Raw genomic sequence first — 19,000 nt, forward strand, 5'->3', positions numbered from 1 at the left:
TGGCTTCTGTTGTTTCCTGCTATTTATCTCTCCCATCAGCACTCCTTGCCTCTGTCCTTCTCTTCCTGCTGGTCCCTCAGCCCCGTACTACACTCCCCCTGCCCCTCCCCCAGGGCCTACTTAATGGCTGACGTACAGCTGGTACTCCAAAGGCACACCAAATGCAATATTGCCAGTACTTGTCTGTGCCAGGACTGCGCCCAGCACCAGGAACCCTGGTCCTATTCTCCCCCCCTCTGCTACCATGCCACAACTCTCCTTGCCCTAAACCCAACCTGCTGCTTGCTGCGCATCTGGGGTGCTGCACCGTTCCCCCACCGCACACTAACTAGGGAGCCTTCTCCTCCACCTCCTGTACTCATGTACTCTTTCACACCCACCTCTCCCTCCCTCCAGACAGCACACATTTCCACCCTTCGCACACCCACATTCACACGGACCAGATGCCACCCACACACCATCCTGCACTCTCATGAATACTCTTCACCTGCTTGCTCAGGAAACACGTCACAGATATCAGGGACCTTCTGTATGACCATGAGCCAGACTTTATTCCTTACGAAAACATGGCCTTTGCACTACACATCACTACTGCTGCCACCAAGATCATGAGGCAGGACCAACAGCACAAGCCTAGAGGATGAGTCACCATCACATACAAGGGTACGACCAGCTGTACCATCACCACAGACACATGCATTGCTGCATGGACCACCTTGCGTTCAAACTAAACATCAAAGCATAACTGTAGTCCGCATGGAACTCTTATCTACAGACCACCAGGATGTGGCACCAACATCACAGACTTTGTCGCCCCTACCCATCATTGCCTCCAGCACCTTCATCTTCCTCTGAGACCTGATCTACCACCTGGAAGACTGTGCTGACCCAAATTGGACCGCCATGGTAGAAAACCTCAACCTCACCCAGCTCAACAATAGATCCACGCATGCTGCCAGACATCTGGACCAGATTTTCAGCTTCTTCAGTAACATTATAGTCAAAAAGCCATTACCTTTCGCCGGGACAGACAATGCCCTCTATAGTTTCAGCACATCCGACCTGCTACACAGTAGACACACCACACTCAGACCTGCCCAACGCCGCCGGAAAAACATTCCAGACAAAAACTGTAATTTCAGTCTTTCTGCACACCCGCCTGATCGCACCACTAACCTGGAGGAATTCATAAATCACAACTGGAGAACGACCCGAGACATCACAGACAAAGAAATCTTCAAATCTGCCCTGTGACGCTACCCCTACAGATCAGGAACACCAAGAGCACAGCATTCACAAACTGCATCAACGCCAGCACCAGCAGTAGCATGGAAATATTCACAAGCATAAAAGACTTCATCTCAACTGCAGCCTTCAGAAAGATAAAACCCTCCCAAGGCTTCTACAACAAACTCTAGGATTCTTCGGTGACAAGATCACCTCTGTATATTGCAGGATCACTCTTCACCTGGCCATGTCTGTCTCGCAAATAGTATTCCCATCGCTCTAGAAAAATGGACCCTGACCTCATGGCCGACCATCACTGTGAACAAAACTGCAGTCACTAAGAAGACAATTCTCTCCAGAGCCCCTTTGAATGGTTACCCCCAAACACACCTTCACCAAAGGACTCCTACAAAAAAGCTCTAACAACAGTCCTCAATGTCTCCATTGACTTAGCCATCTTCCTAAATGCCAGGAAACACACCACCGTCACGCCCCTGCTCAAGAAACCCTCTGCGGAAACTACCACGCTTGTCAACTACAGACTGATCTCCCTCCTACCATACCCGGCCAAGATAGTTGAGAATATCATCAACAGACGCCTCACTGATCACCTCATCAGTCACCAACTCCTTGACGTCACTCAGCCCAGCATCAGGCCCAACCTACACTGAAACAGCTCTCATCATCGCCTCAGATGACATCTGCATGACCCTGGACAGGAAGGGGCCAAAGAGCTAGTCGCCACCGGATCGTCTCCTTCTTGATGAATAGAACTCAATCTCGCAGCTTAACATCACACTCTTCAGAAGCCCACAAACTAACCCGTGGAGTTCCTCAAAGATCATTCCTCAGCCTTACCCTCTCCAACACATACATGCCCTCTTAGGCCAATGTCACACACACACACAACATCATTTTCTCCCACACTGATGACACGTAACTCATACTCTCTTTCTCAGACAAGACCCCCACACAAGGAACACGTTCGCCACCTTCATGCCAAAAGTCATCTATTGGATAAAGTCCAACTGTCTACAGCTCAACACTGACAAAACAGAAGTGGTAATCTTTGGCAGGAACACCTCTCAAGTCAACGCTGTCACCACATCCTGCTTCTACCACCCTGAAGTTAATGAGGAAGCTCTTCAAATGGTTCCCAAGTAACATCAGAAAAATGTCACTCATGCCCTCGTCACCAACAAATTTGACTACGGGAACACTCTAACCCAGAATCTCCAAGCAACTCTCCAGAAGAGTAGGAGCTACCCCACAGAATACACATCACACCACACCTCAGGGAACTCCTCTGGCTCCTGATACACAAATGTGCTCAGTTCAAACTCCTCACACGCATTCAAGGCACTACACAACATAGATCCCTCCAACTTGAACACTCTCATTTCCTTCCACCAACCATCCAGACATCTCCAACCTGCTGGACTCTTACTCACAAACATCCCACGCATACACAGAAACACATCCAGAGGCTTGGCTTTCTCCTACATCACTGCCCTGATGAAGTCATTGGGTCACATCCCTGACGAAACATGTGTTGGCTGGGCTGGAGTTGGAGCAGAAGGAACAAATAAAGAATACTACCTTACAAACGTGGAATAATAGAAGACGTGTGTCTTTATATTCATATTTGTTGCTTTTAACAATCTTGGATTGTTAATGTACAGGGTTTAGGGTGTGTTCTCTCAAAGAGCACCGCCTTACAAATGAGTAGAACAAGGACTATATAGAACATTATAATAGTTGTATATGGTTGTGAACACCGATTTTCTTTAAAAAAACACCTATTGTAACCAAAACAAAATGTTCCATATGTATCCCTAATCTAAGAGGAGTATTTACTATTCTAACTCTCCAGTCCTGGAACATTTTGGGGAAAGTTATACATTCCCGAAATATTTTTAGGAAGGGTTGAAAGCAGTAATTCAAAATTTTGACTCGCAGAAAGTGCTGCCCGGAGAACACAGCTCAAGGCAAAAACCAGGAATACCTTAGTTTTGCTAGCCTTTCTAGGAGAAATGTTTAGTTCATTCTGCAGATGGAGACTGCCTCTTTAGTACCTTTGTGGCACAATTCTTCTGACACAAATTTCACCTTAGCTAGAATGTGCATTTGATCACGTCTTACTCTGCTTACAGGTGCTGCGCCTTGTTTCCTCATTAGTTTATGAGTGGATCTTTTAGCGTGCATAATTTGTCCCAAAACACACTATGAAACGACTATGTCACCAAGTACTTAATTTAATTTTCGGCCACATCTTACACTTGACAAACCTGCTCTAGGCAATAGGCCACATTTAATATTGAATGATGTGATTTACCTGTCCTGACAACGGATCATCGTCTACAGCTGCATAAACTTTTACAACGTCAATACTTCTTTGATGGTTACAAGTGCCTTTCAAAATGCTACCATGTGACATTTTTTTTCCATCCAAAGGTCGGCCACTGCTAGTATTTTTCGCCTTCCATTATAGTACACTTAAGTTTATTTCTTCAATCTCTACCTTGTACAGCCAATGCAACATTATGTACTCGTTCAATATCTTCTTTCTTACCTTCTGACACACGTGCCATTCTTTCTTCTCATATTTTGTTCTTTCTCTAGCCAACACAGCAATTACCGATGGATGTTAGGTGCTTCACGGTTTATTCTTTTAATTCAACGTCTTTCCTAGCACATTTATTTTTGTGTTTTGACTGAATGTATTGTATGTACATCGTCCTGCCTTGCACCAGATAATAACTGAACATTTTGCATTGTCGCAGACTGAGTTAGTGCATTACTGAGGATCCTTTATTCACTTGTCCACAAATTCTTCAGTTGACTAAATAACACAAATTTTTCTTAGTGTCATTCTCTTTTTGTTACAATTAGTGTTTGTAAGTAGCTTGGCACTGTTGAAACTGTAGGTTTGATTGGTTTTCAGTGTTTCTCTGGTCCAGTGTCCCCGGGACTTGGGACTTAGGGCTAAGCATGGACGGTGTCTTAGCAGTTTACAAAGCCTCTATTTTAAATATTGAAGATGTTCTCTTGCCTGAGAACTCAGAGAATGTCCTCATTAGGTGAGTAGAGACCTTAAGGAGGCAGTTGTTGGACTTACATTGTTTTGATTGAAAAGGCATGCACTAACTCAAACAGAAGAAATGTCATAAGTCTGCTGACGCTAACATTTGTTTTGAGCATGTCCTTATTGGCTTTAGCCACGTTCACGATGGCATAAAAAGAAAAGGATCAATACACACTACCTTAGACTTTGACAACCTTAGCATGAACGTAAGTATCACTTCTTTGACCAATTCCCAGCAGCCAGCAAGCAGTCTATTCGAACATAAACAGAACAGCAGGCTACAAGGAACAATGTATACCGAGGTGACCTGAGCGGCATTAGCTGCTGAGTACTTCATCTTTCCCTGCAGCTGGAGGCTCACCCAAAGGCAAAACATGCGAAATCAGGCAGCAGGGAAAGGCGAAAAGGCTAAGCATCTCCTGAGCAGCAAATAGCGCTGCTACCCCTAGTCCCTTAGGGTGTGTGCAATTGGCGTTAATCACAATATCATGCATGCAACATAATAAATGCTAGGACAACATTTGTGGGTATAATATGTCGCAAGTTTATTATTTACACAGGTTGGGTTAGCTTACGGGCGATCCCGGTGTCAGAGATGAGTTTCTTAAACATTGGCCGACACCCATCCTGAGAAAGCTAGAGCTGTTCCGTCTGGTGTTCTCTGCACCAACATGCTTAGCATCTTACAGCTCGTTCCTTTTTGTGGTTTACCACTTTATCAATTTTGTCATGCTCCTGACAAGTCAGAGTGAGACCCCAGCCAGTCTCCACAGTTGCTCAGGATTCCAACTGTCCCTTGTGGGATTAAGGAGCGCCGTTGCGTCATCCCAGGCCCCGCCATAAAGGCTCCAAGTAGCCTGAGGAATAGCTTTTGGCTCCAGGCATCACCATCTGGAGGCCTTTTAATAAATTTTAAAGCTTTAGGATCGCCCTGTAACTCCGCTTTGCGACGATTCTTGAGTTTCCTGTAAAGAAAATCATGTTGTAAACGTATTTTTCATATATGTGACCATCTCTTCATCTATGAATGCATGAGCTCTTGTTTGCCATGTCGTAGGGGTGGGTGGGAAGTTGCTCGCCTTGCGCCAAAAGCGGCCCAGCCCTGCGAGGTCACCCCTTAAAAGGACCTCCTGGCCTCATTCCTCCCTCCTCACACCTTGGGGGGCCATAAACAAGGGGTGGACCACCCTCCCTAAGTACGGAGGCCCCTCCTGGCCATTTGCCTCCCTAACAGGGGAGCAACGCTAGGGAGCTGTCCCCTCTATTGTCGCCTTATGTGTGACGTGGCCAGCTACATAGCGCTGCTACCCCTAGTCCCTTAGGGTGTGTGCAATTGGCGTTAATCACAATATCATGCATGCAACATAATAAATGCTAGGACAACATTTGTGGGTATAATATGTCGCACGTTTATTATTTACACAGGTTGGGTTAGCTTACGGGCGATCCCAGTGTCGGAGATGAGTTTCTTAAACATTGGCCGACACCCATCCTGAGAAAGCTAGAGCTGTTCCGTCTGGCGTTCTCTGCACCAACATGCTTAGCATCTTACAGCTCGTTCCTTTTTGTGGTTTACCACTTTATCAATTTTGTCATGCTCCTGACAAGTCAGAGCGAGACCCCGGTCAGTCTCCACAGTTGCTCAGGATTCCAACTGTCCCTTGTGGGATTAAGAAGCGCCGTCGCGTCATCTCAGGCCCCGCCGTAAAGGCTCCAAGTAGCCTGAGGAATAGCTTTTGGCTTCAGGCATCACCATCTGGAGGCCTTTTAATAAATTTTAAAGCTTTAGGATCGCCCTGTAACTCCGCCAAGCCTCGGGGATGGCATCTTGCGATAACCGAGGCCCCCCCACCTGTGCTCATCCCTTCCTTGCTAATTACAGGCTGCTATTTCGAGAGAGTCTCTAATATGTTTAGAAATTATATGTGCCCGCATCAGCCGGTGTACCACGTCTGCTGAAAACCAATCCCTGCTGATTCGCAATAATAATGGGAGCGACCGGTTGATTCCCTGCCAGGACATTTAAATCATGCCGGAGACCCGGCTCCCTGCCACACCTCCCCTGGGATCGTCTCAACCCCAAATTATTACCCCATCTTCCATCCTGGTGGCCATTCTGGCCAGACCCTGCGTCAAGGCCTTGCCACAGTGGACCTCTTCCACTGGTAGTTAGGTCGTTTCCCCCCAGGTGGATTACACAAATGTCAGGCATAGACCTTCTCTTTCCTACCAGCTGGCCAATTCTAGTCTCCAACAATGTCCATCCCATTCCTGGGGTTCCCATCCAGCCTCGTCTGATGTTACTGAAACCGGTGTTCCAGCCACCCTCTCTGGCTCTGCGTTCTGCTCTGGCCACCAAGCAGTGGCCCCATCCCCATACTGTCGCGGTCCTTAGATGGACGAGAAGGAAAGCATTACCACACAATTTCTTGACATCTGATACAGCACATGTTGTTGCTCAACCATGCTACCATATATTCAACACATTTAGCACCATAGCCATGCCCTTATCTCACCTCGGATGTGTCCGTCATTTCCGCCCTTGGTACCCTGCTTTTGCTATTGCCAACTTCAATACCCTCATATATTGGAACTGCGTTGAGGCTCGCCGTCTAGGTGAAGCCATAGGTATCCTGGTTGTGCAGGGCGGCATGCAAAGTACCTCCTGAGTAGCTCCCTCGGGCAACATTGGGGGGGGGGGGTGCCTATTCCTTTCAAGCGCAACCCCCTGCCTTCCTCTCTCTGGTCAGCTTTTGAGTGCTATACTTTCCGTTCCACCATGTCCTGCCCTATCTTGGGATCACCCCAATTTTAGTGCCCTAACGGAAGTGCCGCCCCTCGCCTTTGCCATTAACTCCAAGGTGCAGCCGATCCAAGGGAAGCTAGGGAAAACTGGACCGAACAACAGCTACTTGTACTGTGTGCTACTTCTGTCAGAGAGTGCCCCCCACCAAAGCCCTGAGCATGTCCAGATCGATGGGAGCCCTTGGTCAGGTGTCTTTATTTCGTGTCCAGCCCATCCGTTGTGTCCTGCCCTCAAAGGGGGGGTGGGGGGTCGCCGTCGGATCTCCCTCTCTCTTTGCTTTTTGAGGAATGGGCGATTGCCGTCAAGTGCCTAGAGAAACGCCCGTGCGGTTCCCATTGTCTTTCTCCCACAGCACTACTCAATGAACCCTCTAGCCGGTGGATGGGTGTCTCCAGCACCCCATGACTGTGTTACTGATGTGAACCTGTCAAAATACGCCTTGTATCTAGCTCGGGTAGCAGGGGCCCGTGATAACACTCCCAGCACCCCTCAACTTCGCCCCACCGTACCAAACGCCACCGTTCGCCCTGAACGGTCTCTTCTCCGCATCATTCCACACTTTTTTTTTTTTAAATGCTCACCAGCTCCCTCAACAGCCCTACCCATACACAGGGCGAGTCCCTGACTGTCAACTGATGGCCTGCACTAAGGCCATGTTGTCCGACCCGAAAGTAATCCCCTTGTTGGCTAACCGTTGCAGCCAACAAAGGAGAGCGAGGACAATTGGGAACATTTCCTGTAAGGTACTGCTCTTTGTGGGTCCCTGCCTAAACCGTGCATTGGGCCATTTCGCCGCACACCACTGGCGGTCAAGTATGACCCCACGGCCCTCTCTGCTTGAGGCATCGGTGGCGAGCTGGAGCTGCTGACTGGTGCACCAAGGAGTGCGCCACGATAAGGTACCACTGAAATCCTCCAGAACTGACAGCCACATGCGCAGGTCTTCCCTCCAGCCCACCTTGAGGCGCCCAAAGTGCCGGCATTTCTTTCCCTTCGCTGTTGCCCTTACTAGCCACCTGGCAAATATTCAGCCCGCTGGAATACTCCTCACTGCAAAGTTGGGCCTGCCTAGGAGGCTCTGAGTTGTGGCTAGCATCGCTTTATCCTTGCTCAGCACCTGCGGATGTCGGCCTGCAGCGCCGTGACCTTGTCCTCCGACAATCGGCACCTCCCTTCCGTTGAATCCCTCTCAATGCCCAGGTCCCTGAGTCCTTCCAGGGGCCGACGGCACTCCCAGTGTGTTCCAAATGCACTGAGGGTCGCCCTACACTTGCCGGAACTGGCCCTGCCCATGAAGACGAAACCATCCAAGTATAGCAGTGGACTCCCCGGGGGGCCCATGCCAAGAAGCATGCAAAGGATTAGACTAAGGAACATGCCGTACAACCCGTGGGTATGCACTTGCCGTAAAAGTCCCACTGCCTATCTAGGAGGTGAAAGCTACCTAAAAAAACCTTCACTGAAACCTCCGCGCAATAGCTCGCGTTCCGTTGTAGGCACTGTGCTGAGGACTTACCCGTAAATCAAGTATGCCAATCATGGATGAACCAATTACATACACATTTTGTACAGGAGCACTTGCGCTTTCAGCGCTGGTTAGCAGTGGTACGTGCCCAGAGTAACAAACCAATAACAACAAAGCTGCAACAACCGAGTCCACCCCCCATCAACAAGCTGGGAAACATGGCAAAACGTTAAGGGGGGCACTCCAGGGATGAAAAGTCTAACACCCCCTTTTGTACGGGACAGCAAGTGTTCAATCTTTAAATGCTTGTACCTCTCTGCCGCTAATGGCTCTCCACCTGGCATGGACCCTGTCGGATGGTATGTGCATTAGCCCTGATTTATGTACTCCCTCAGGCTTTAATTCTCCTTCACAGACCCTGTCCTGCTGCTATGAGAGAGTCAAGTGATACAGTACCACGTACCACACAGATAAATCTCTGCAAAAGCAGAGATTGCTGTTCCTTAGCAACCAAAAGCTCTGGACGCTCTCCTCCCTTGCTACCGCCCGTTTGTGAATGCCTTTCTAAAGACTGAGCTGTCTAACTTGAATCGGTTCCAGCCATAAACGGTAAATGCACTGGAGCAACGACCTTTCCAACGCTGAATCCGTCCTCTATCGGAAGCGTCAGTGGGAGTGGGATCCTCCAAGGTTCCACGAATCAATGTTGACTATATTGCCGTCACCTCATATATGTTAAGGAGGGGAGTCCTCCCCTTCCCCATAAACACCTTGTACCAATTCTTGGGACCGTAGCCATAACCATCTCCTCCCCGTCTCTCATTATCATGTCTCTAAGTCCCCCATGAATTAGCATTGCCATTGAACATTTTACGCATTATGAATAAAGAAGCCTGTCCAGCATCCCACTGAAGAAGAAGGGAAACCCAGACTGCTTAGCACAAAAGGATCCAAAAGCTCCCCCATCTCTTTCTCTGTTCGCAGGCGTAGCTGGGCTATCGCTCTCAGGTCCACCGGCGTCTGACTGCTCCTGATGCATGGAACCAGAACCCACATGCCTTCCGCATCCCTAGGTCAGCCTGCCATGGCCCTTTTTGCCTGTCATCCCTACCTAGTTATGGCGCTCTCTCTGGTTCATCAATGGAGGAATCACATTAGCATGAGATTCCCTGCTCTTTAACGTCCTGCAGGAATGTGACCCACATTATCGGCAGCAGCTGATCGCATATATCCCCTTTACTGTTCTTTTTCCCTACCTTGTCCCAGAAGCACAGAGGGGAAATAGAAGAACCGAATTATCAGAAAGGGCCTAATTAGAACTGCCACCCAGCCACTGCCTCTCTTGTAGAAACCCTTCCCCATCCCATTTAAAAGTAAATAACCAATAACACGTAAGGCTATGGAGCTGCAAGTCTTTATTATAAATAAAGAGGAGCCTAGCTGTATCAAAAAAGAGGGGGGGTTGGGGGGACTCACTCTATTGCCGGCCACCGCCAAATCTCTTCACCCTCGCACCAGCGCAACATCTGTTACCTCCTGACGCAGAAAGTACAGCCCCAGACGGTTCGGAGCCGACCAGACAGCGTAATTCGGTTGCCGTCACACTCTCCGCCTCCCGCCCCACAAGAACCGACTCATCGCTTCTACCCTCGCTGCAGAGCTGACGAGGCCCTTCTGCTACCGGCAGCCTGATACGCACCTCGAAGAAGAAAGGTGCCAGATGAGTGGCAGATGGGTATTTTTGGGGGGGGGCTTGGTAATGGGTTTCATGAGGTGGGGTTGCCTCACGTGTACATATATCTTGTGTATATAACTTATCCTCATACTGCGGGTACTCACGGAGATACTTTTGGCATATTGTCAGAAAATAAAGTACCTTTATTTTTAGTACTTCTGTGTATTGTGTTTTCTTATGATATTGTGCATATGACACCAGTGGTATAGTAGGAGCTTTACATGTCTCCTAGTTCAGCCTAAGGTGCTTTGCCATAGATACCTTCTATCAGCCTAAGCTGCTAGAAACACCTCTTCTACACTAATAAGGGATAACTGGACCTGGCACAAGGTGTAAGTACCTCTGGTACCCACTACAAGCCAGGCCAGCCTTCCTGTTAAGCTGCCGTCCCCTATATAGCCTGAGACGACTAAAAGATATACTAGTGACAGGTTAAAGAACCGCAGTCAAAGGATTCCATCTTAGCGTGGTCGAGGTACCTATAGTCGCCTACATGCGATGCTCTTTTTGCGGCATGCTGTTGCCCTTCGTCTCGGCTTAAGCTGCGTAACCGTATTCATACATACTTTTTGAGGACATCGGTCATCCCCGCGCTTATCTTTCCTATGGCATCAGGGTGGTGCTTTCCCAACGGTGACTGTGAAAGTGCATGCTGGCATCCATGGCTACAAGTTCAAACACTTGTATGCAGGGTTCGTAGGCAGCTAGCGTCTAGCGCGCTTGACTGGGCAGGTATGTGTAAATCGAACCCAGCGACAAACAAACCCTATATGTCTCTATGCAGCTTTCTTTTCGTGCTCTAATAAATGTCCCTTGACCCCAGGCACACTTCATGATTTGCAGGGTGGACCATTACCAAAGAAACACAAATGCACAGGTTTGAAGGGATGAAGCAGAGGCTGATTTCATTATTATGGGAAAAGATGGGAAAACCATAGAAAGTGCCGTATGGGATGAGGTTAATAACTGTGTGTCTGCTGCAGGATGTGCGCGCCACGCACAAGTGTAGCGTGCGCCGGTGCCACGGTGCCCTTACTTCACCGCGCCCCACTCGGCCCGATAAAGGTGCGGCGCGCCCTCCCTGCGCCCCTTCCCAGGCGCCTCTTTCTTTTTATGTTTTTTTTTTTTTTTGTCAATTATTTAACAATATATATATTTTTTTTTAACCACATTTGTATTTATTTATTTACTTGCTATGTATTTTGTATTACACCCGCTTGCAACTATAAGCCGCTTCGCAGGGCCTGTCGGGGGGGGGGGCACCCAACAAGTAGCAAACCACCATTTGCTGGCTATAGTTCAATTGTAATGTCTGTTGGAATTCCAGGCATTACCTTGCAACAGTTCCTCTGAAACGGCTCTAGAGGTGTTAAGCATGCCGTTACTTGAAACCGAGACCCAGGCCGTGGGCACTGTATGGGGGGCTGGCTGCTACCTTTCGCCGAGCACCACTCGGCCCTATGCAGGCATCGGCCCACCCCCAGTACCAGCTCCTTCTCGCGTCCTGTGACCCGGTTGTGGATTGAACCTGCGACTACGAGGTCACCAATGATTTCTGTATTCAGAGCCACCTTGCTCGTCCTTGCGGCATGCCGGCGAGGGCGCCCATGCCGCCGCTTCCGACAAACTTTTAACTAGCCCCGCTGTTCCCGCACCTGGAAAAAAACACGCCGATGCTAGCGCCGCCCCTGCGAACGATCGTCGTCTGCAGCAACTTCCACCGTTCTTAGCTGAGGTGAGGAACCTTGCGGGCGGGGGCAGGGGGGGATGCTGGAGCGGCAGTAGTGGTTATCGGTATCGGGGGCCCAACTCTTGTGCGCCCCGAGAACAATTTCTTTTTTTTTTTTTAAGGTAAGGAACGGTTTCGGGGACCAAACTCTTGTGGGCCTGAGAGAGATTCTTTGTAGATGTGAGAACGACGTTGCAGGTGGGGGGGATGCTGGAGCGGCAGCAGTGGGTTTTTGGTTTTGGGGCCAGACTCTTGTGGCCCCGAGAAATCTCTTGTTGCAGTGGTGTTTGAACCTCGTGCTTTCCAAGGAACAGAAATCTAAAGCGATGCATTCGACCTCTCAACTGCAACCCAATGTAGAGAATGTTTTTTAGGGGGGGTGGGGGGCAGGGGCAGGGGCATGGCTGGCGTTTGCGGGATTTGCACGCGAAATGTTTCTGAAGTAGGAGGCCCGGATTTGGTTTCCAGGGGGGGGGGGGGGGAAGCCCAGAAATAGAGAGAGTGTTAGTAAGGCGGGGTGGTGTTTGGGGTGGGGGGGATTGAATCGGATGGATAACAGCGGCTGGAGGATGCGGGCTGATGGTAATTGACACTCGACGAGCCTCTTGTTTTGCTCGGCATGACTCCGGTAGTGAGTAGATTGCCCTCCCCGGCTTTCTTGGTGCGTTCTACGACCCATAGCCCCCTTTTCCTAGAGCAGGAATACATCCCATCCCCCGGCCTCCGCCATTGCCCCCCCATTTTTTTACGACTCACCTAGGGCTTGCTCTGCGCAGATGTCCACGGCAGGTCCCAGCCAGCCAGCCACTCTCTCGTTGCTCGCCTTGCGCCAAAAGAGGCCTTGCCCTGCGAGGTCACCCCTTAGAAGGACCTCCTGGCCTCACTCCTCCCTCCTCACACCTTGGGGGGCCATAAGCAAAGGGTGGACCTCCCTCCCTAAGTACAGAGGCCCCTCCTGGCCATTTGCCTCCCTAACAGGGGAACGACACTAGGGAGCTGTCCCCCCTATTGTCGCCCTACGTGCGACGTGGCCAGCTACATTCCCCGCCATGTACGTATACGACACCGTGAATATTTCCGCAGCAGTGAAGGGCGGCCCACTTTTAGTCTCCATTTTAAAAGCTTTGCCAGCCTTGCAAAATTGCAGAGTTTAAACACAACTGTAAAGTTTCAAGTCACCATCCCACTTTTCACTGGCTTTAGACACTATTGTCTTCATTTACATTTTACCTAATGTTTACATCTTACCTGAAATAAGATCCACCAGACTACACAGTTAGTTTTCGGGTTTATTTGCATCTGAATGTTATTTAGCAATCGATACACATCCGTGGGATCGTGAAAAAAGCACATTTCAATTAAACTGAAAGGCTTGAACGTTCCAGAAAAACACCCGAAAAATATTTTCCTTTTACTGCTGAACGGATCCAGTACTCAGTTATGGTAAACAAAATCCAAAGTAAACAATAATAATAACTCAAACCATGGCTGGATCTTAAACGTCGAGGAACAACATTTTTGAAATCATATGGCCAATGTTCTAGGAGCGTTAATGTCCACTGAAAGCGTCGGCCACAGCACTTCAGCATTCCTTCCACTCAATAATGTGATCTCCAGTCTGCTGGTTCCGTGATCCTGGGCACGAGTACGAATGTTGTATTTTCCCAGGAGGAACAAAGTTTGCTGCTGAAAGTCGGATTAAACACCAGTGTGCACTGTCATTTATGTGTCTAGTCAATTAAAGCTGTTTCCCAGTTTTGATTCTTTCTGTTGCAACTTCCGAATCAGTTCCAATAAATTCATCTGTAAAGTCAATTCCTACAAACCGGGAGAAAAGAAAAGACATGTATAAATATTACATTTCCTCAAATCACACCTTTTTATCAACAGGCATATTGATCAGAAACATATTTCTAACGGGAACATTTAATGCAATCTCAACACTTGCATATTTTCATTATTTGTGTTTTTTAAATGGAGTTTGATTTTTAAAATTATTTTTATACACTTCCATCTTGAATGTGAAAACATTTTCTTGATAACAATGTATTCTGTAACTGCATTATACTGAAACCATTAATGCATACATTTCCACCACTGGTTGCGGTGAGTCAGGTTCAAGTTACTAAGGCTCTACAGTTTAAGACATAGGACTTGTATGGGGGGTGAATAAAGGGGAGAAAGAAGCGGAGCTTGGAAATGTTAAGTGAAGTTAGTGACAACTTCTCTCCATGTTGAGAACAATTTTCACTGGTCTTGACTCTAATTAGTTCTTGAAAGCAGTTGCTTCATTGAGTATAGACTTTGGTGAAAATTTAAAAAGGCTGGAGTAAGTTCGGTAATTTTGCGTTCCACTTTTGAAGGGAAATTACCACAAATATACAGTTATGCCCGTTTGAGTAATTATCAGTAATTTGGCACAAAACTCCTAGTGATATATACGTACACAAATGAAGCTAAGACGTCACCACATTCAGTTGTGTTAACTGCTCCCTTCAAATCGAGCAACTGCGGTTTTCAGAATCATCGCTAATACAACGATTACTCATGGCAGCTAATCCTGGGGTCGACAATATACATTTCTAGGGAATTATTTATTTTTGCCTATAGTCATTCTGCAGCAACAAAAAAAACACAGCTACTGATCGAAGTACACTGAAAATCTTAAAGTTATGGAAGAGACCTAAACTTGCCACTATATAGTTAACAGCTGACTTGGAACAGCCAAGCATGAATGAACTCCTAGAAGGAGTGTCTTCTTCAAATTTACTGCTAAACATACTGTAAGAAATTGGGTTGAAGGGGTAAAACCGCCTCAATCAGCAACCAAAATCCATGTCAGGGTAACACACAACCAATCCCTAAATTAACCTGTGCTCAACCCTCTGGTAGCTTGGCAGAGAGCAGTCAGGCTTAACTTACAGGCAATGTGAAGTATTTGTGCAGCACTTCAAACAGTAATGAAGTGAAAACACAACACAAGAAAAATCCCAAATTTGAAACATAGAATACATTTTAATAAATACAGCATGACCAAATTGACTATAATCCAATCAGTAGAACCGGAGATATGCAATTTTAAATATTTCAGTGAACATAGTGCTAAAAAGATCAAAGCGCCAACTGTGGATATCAAGCCAGACCGGAACAAAAATCACAAGTTCAGGCCGACTGCAACGGAGCACGGACCGGTTACAAGGACCCAGTGAGGCCCACCAAACAAAAGTGTTTTAAATCCTGGTTGCACAGTATTGCGAGGTCCAGCATAAAGGATGCATTGTGCAGCAGAGGCAATGTGTCAGTTAAGAAAAGCTGCAAAGCTGTGATGCGAGGTCTGGTATCGTCAAGGACCCTGTAGAAGTGGTTTTGCGACCTGAAGTCCTTCCCTGGTGAAGCTTCGCACAGCAGCGGTTCCGTTGTGGGCTGTGAGGTTGATACAGAGTCCTTGTGCTGAGAGAATCCTCACAGCAGAGACGATGCACTGATTCTGCTCGGGTTTGCGCCATGCAACAGTGATGTGTCAGTTCTGCTGGATCCACAGATGGTCTGGCAGAGGACCTTCAGTCCCCTTCCAAAGGTTCACCTTGGGGTGACAACTCCTGACAGGGTAGGACTCACAGATGGCACAGTCCAGGCACTGGGTTCAAAGTTGGTGGTGCCTTCTGTCCCTGAGGCTATAGTCAGGAGGCCAGCCACCTTTGCCCTGTGAGTCACTCTGGGGTCCTGGGTTCAACAGATGCAGATCCAGTCCTTCTCCCGAGGCAAGAGGTCAGCAGTCCTTCAGAGCAGCAGTCCTTTCTGCAGCACAGCAGTCCTTCCTTCAGAGAGAGTCTCCACAGGCAGAAGTGTGCTGAAGGATTGGTGTCTGGGGTCCAATATTTATACCTGGCCCTTCTTTTGAAGTGGGAAAAGCTTCAAGATATCTCCCTTTATATTTTACAGGCTTCTAGCCATCTCTGCCCAGGCTCCCAACTAACTACAGGGGTATGCAGCCCTTTGTGTGGAGGCAGGAGACAGCACATCCTTTTCAAGTCTAAGTATATCTGAGCCCAGCTGTGCCCTCCCATCCTGCTAGTAATGGCCCATCCAGGCACAACTAAGCTCTCTAAAGTGTGTGGCTGTCTAGGAGGAATACACAAAGCCAAACTATCAGCTACATCCACTCATGTGGCCCAGAGACAGGCTGCAGGCCCTAAATGGCTAAGGCAGGAAAATGCAAAATTTCTAAAAGCAGAATTTTAAAATTGTAATTTAAAATCCAACTACAACATGAAAGATAATTTTTCGTTACAATCTCAAGGACACCATACATCAACTGGTTACCTGCTCCCATTTGTAAATGATCACTTATAATATGTAATAAGGTAACTCTAATGCTATCCTTTGGGAGGGGTAGGCCTTGCAGTAGTGAAAAACACATTTAAGAGTTGTTCACTACAGAACATGTAAAACTTAAAACTACATGTTCAACTTTTTAAATAAACTACACCCTGCCCTCTGGGCTGTCCAAGGCCAACCCTAAGGCTGACATGTATCAAAAGGGAAGGTTTGGGCCTGGCAAAAGGTTTATATTGCCAGTTTTGAAAGTGCACACATAGGCTACAATGGCAAACCTGGCACGTGTTTAAAGGGCTACTTAAGTGGGTTGCACAACCAGTGCTGCAGGCCCACTAGTAGCATTTCATTTACAGCCCCTGAGCTCAAGTAGTACCACATTACTATAGACTTCCAAGTATATTAAATATGCCAATTGGGTACAAGCCAATTCTATCAAGTTTTAAGGAAAGCGCAGAATGTGCAGCTTTCTAAAGCCAGTAAACTTGAAGTCAGCAAAACAGGAGGGTTAAACGCACAAAACTTTAGTGGGAAAACCATGCCAAAGATGCCAGATCAAACACATAATAAAAACTCACAAAACAAATTTCTTAATCAGGGTCCTGCAAGAGCGTTGACCGAGAAAAACCGACTCTTGTATTCTAACGATGCTTCGCTAACGATATTCTTGTCTTTATCTAAACCATAACTTCTTACTTGAGCACAGAAATTACATCAGTATGGCCTGCTTAAATTGTTTAAGTTGTTGTCAACTAGGCTCAAATGTTCATCACGTTTGTAGGATGTAAACAAAAGAGACAACTGTGGAACCTACTCACGATTTCAAATGCAACTGCATTCTTGCTTTTTAGTTTCACAACTAACTCTTCAGCACACAGTCCTGAAGCTGCTAATCTGTCGAGCTCAATGGAGGATGGCCAACGCAGCCAGCATTGGCGTTTGCCGTAAATGAAAGATAGGTGCCTGTAATCGGGATAGTGGCTGCCGGCTCCTTTTAAATGCTGCTTTTCATGCACGAATGTTCAGTGATAAAACAACTGCTACAGAGAGCCTAAGACTGACCCAATTTGTCATCACCTAGAGCTGAATAATTTTACGGGCCACATCACACAGATGTCGACTAAGATGCAGACGTGAACGATAATTTAAAGTTATGGTGTCAAATAAACACTCTGCTACATTTATCTATATATGTAGAATCTATTGTAGCCTTTAGGAAGTCATGAGGACAGTTTGAAGTCAGGCTCTAATGTAACCCACAATTGTGTCAGTGAGTTTTAAAGTGTGCAGAAACCCCAGGCACATGTCTGATAGAGGAGGGAGCAAAAGGTTAGAAGGTCCACTACAGCAACTTGATCAAAAAGATAGTAATGTTTTCTTCACTCTTATCAATGATCTCTGCTACAAAAAGTTAGAAATCATGCTTACCAAAGATTTCTAACTTTTTGCCTTAAACGGTTTGCACTATAGGACCAAAAAAGGCTTTTTATGCAGATAGTCTACAGAGCACAGCCATGCCAAACTGATAATGAATTCTCGAGCTGGTACCCAGAGAACAAAGACATGCAGAGAGGCCAAGGTGCTTCCTACAGTTTTCCCCAGGAGACTATGAATAATACATCTGATGCTATATTAGACCCGGTTGAATGCACTTTAATTGCACTTACTCCATTCTTTGAAGGTCATAAATCACATTCTAAAAATCCAACCATAAAGACAACAGAAGGGATTTTCCCTGTTAAGAAATAACCACAGAGGGTGGACAGACAGGTTTCTGAGTCTGCATTCATTATGTGCCACACGTCATTCTAGTATCCTAATAAAGGAGACAATAGCAATAGTGGAACAAGCACTGGCAAAGCCAATATGTCTCGCCCAAACAAGAGGTATTAGCTTTGGCATGGCTAAAAGATAGTGGTGTAGAGTGGACTGGGGGAGTCGAGTGTCAGAGTGGAATTGTTAAAGGAGAGTGTCGTTGAGTGGTGTAGGGATAGAGCATCGTAGAGTTGGGTAGAGGGGAGTAGAGATCAGTGGCAAAAACTGCCGTAGAGTGCAATGTTACAGAGTGGAGTGGCACAGAGTGGGGTACAATAGGGTGGAGTGGATTGGAGTGGGGTGGGGTGGACTGTACTGGAGACGAGTGGGTGGACTGGACTGGGGAGGAGTGGGGTGGATTGAGTGGATCAGGGTTGATTGGAGTGAGTGGACTGGATGGGTGGACAGGATTGGAGTAGGGTGATTGAAATGGGGTGAGGTGGACTCGATTGGGGTGGATTAGAATGGCTTAGGGTGAGTGAACTGGACACAGTGATAGACAAGGGTGGGTGAATTGGAGTGGGTGGACTGGATTATACTGTGGTGGTTAAGAGTGGGTGAATTGGAGAGGGGTGGAGTGGAATAGATTGGCGTGGGGTGGATTGTGGTGGACTGGATTGGACCCGAGTAGGATGGACTGGAGTGGGGTGGATTGGAGTGGGATGGATTGGATTAAGTGGGGTGGACTGGACTGGAGTAGGGTGGACTGGAGTGTAGTGGTGTGGAGTGGAATGGATTAGACTGGACTGGAGTGGGGTGGAATGGAGTGGGGTAGGGTAGACTGGACTGGAGTGGACGGACTG

General features: G+C 47.4%; 1 protein-coding gene across 1 annotated transcript in view; it reads right to left on the minus strand.

The window, feature by feature from the left end:
- Positions 1-13,323: 13,323 nt before the first annotated feature.
- Positions 13,324-19,000, minus strand: part of LOC138266079 (protein DGCR6-like) — a 66,364-nt gene continuing 60,687 nt past the window's right edge. Inside the window, exon 5 of the mRNA XM_069214441.1 lies at positions 13,324-13,865. Within this exon, the coding sequence (XP_069070542.1) occupies positions 13,782-13,865 (84 nt within the window). The 3' untranslated portion in view covers positions 13,324-13,781. The remainder of the gene's footprint in view (positions 13,866-19,000) is intronic.

The sequence above is a fragment of the Pleurodeles waltl genome, chromosome 11 (assembly GCF_031143425.1).
Source record: "Pleurodeles waltl isolate 20211129_DDA chromosome 11, aPleWal1.hap1.20221129, whole genome shotgun sequence".
Classification (NCBI taxonomy): Eukaryota; Metazoa; Chordata; class Amphibia; order Caudata; family Salamandridae; genus Pleurodeles; species Pleurodeles waltl.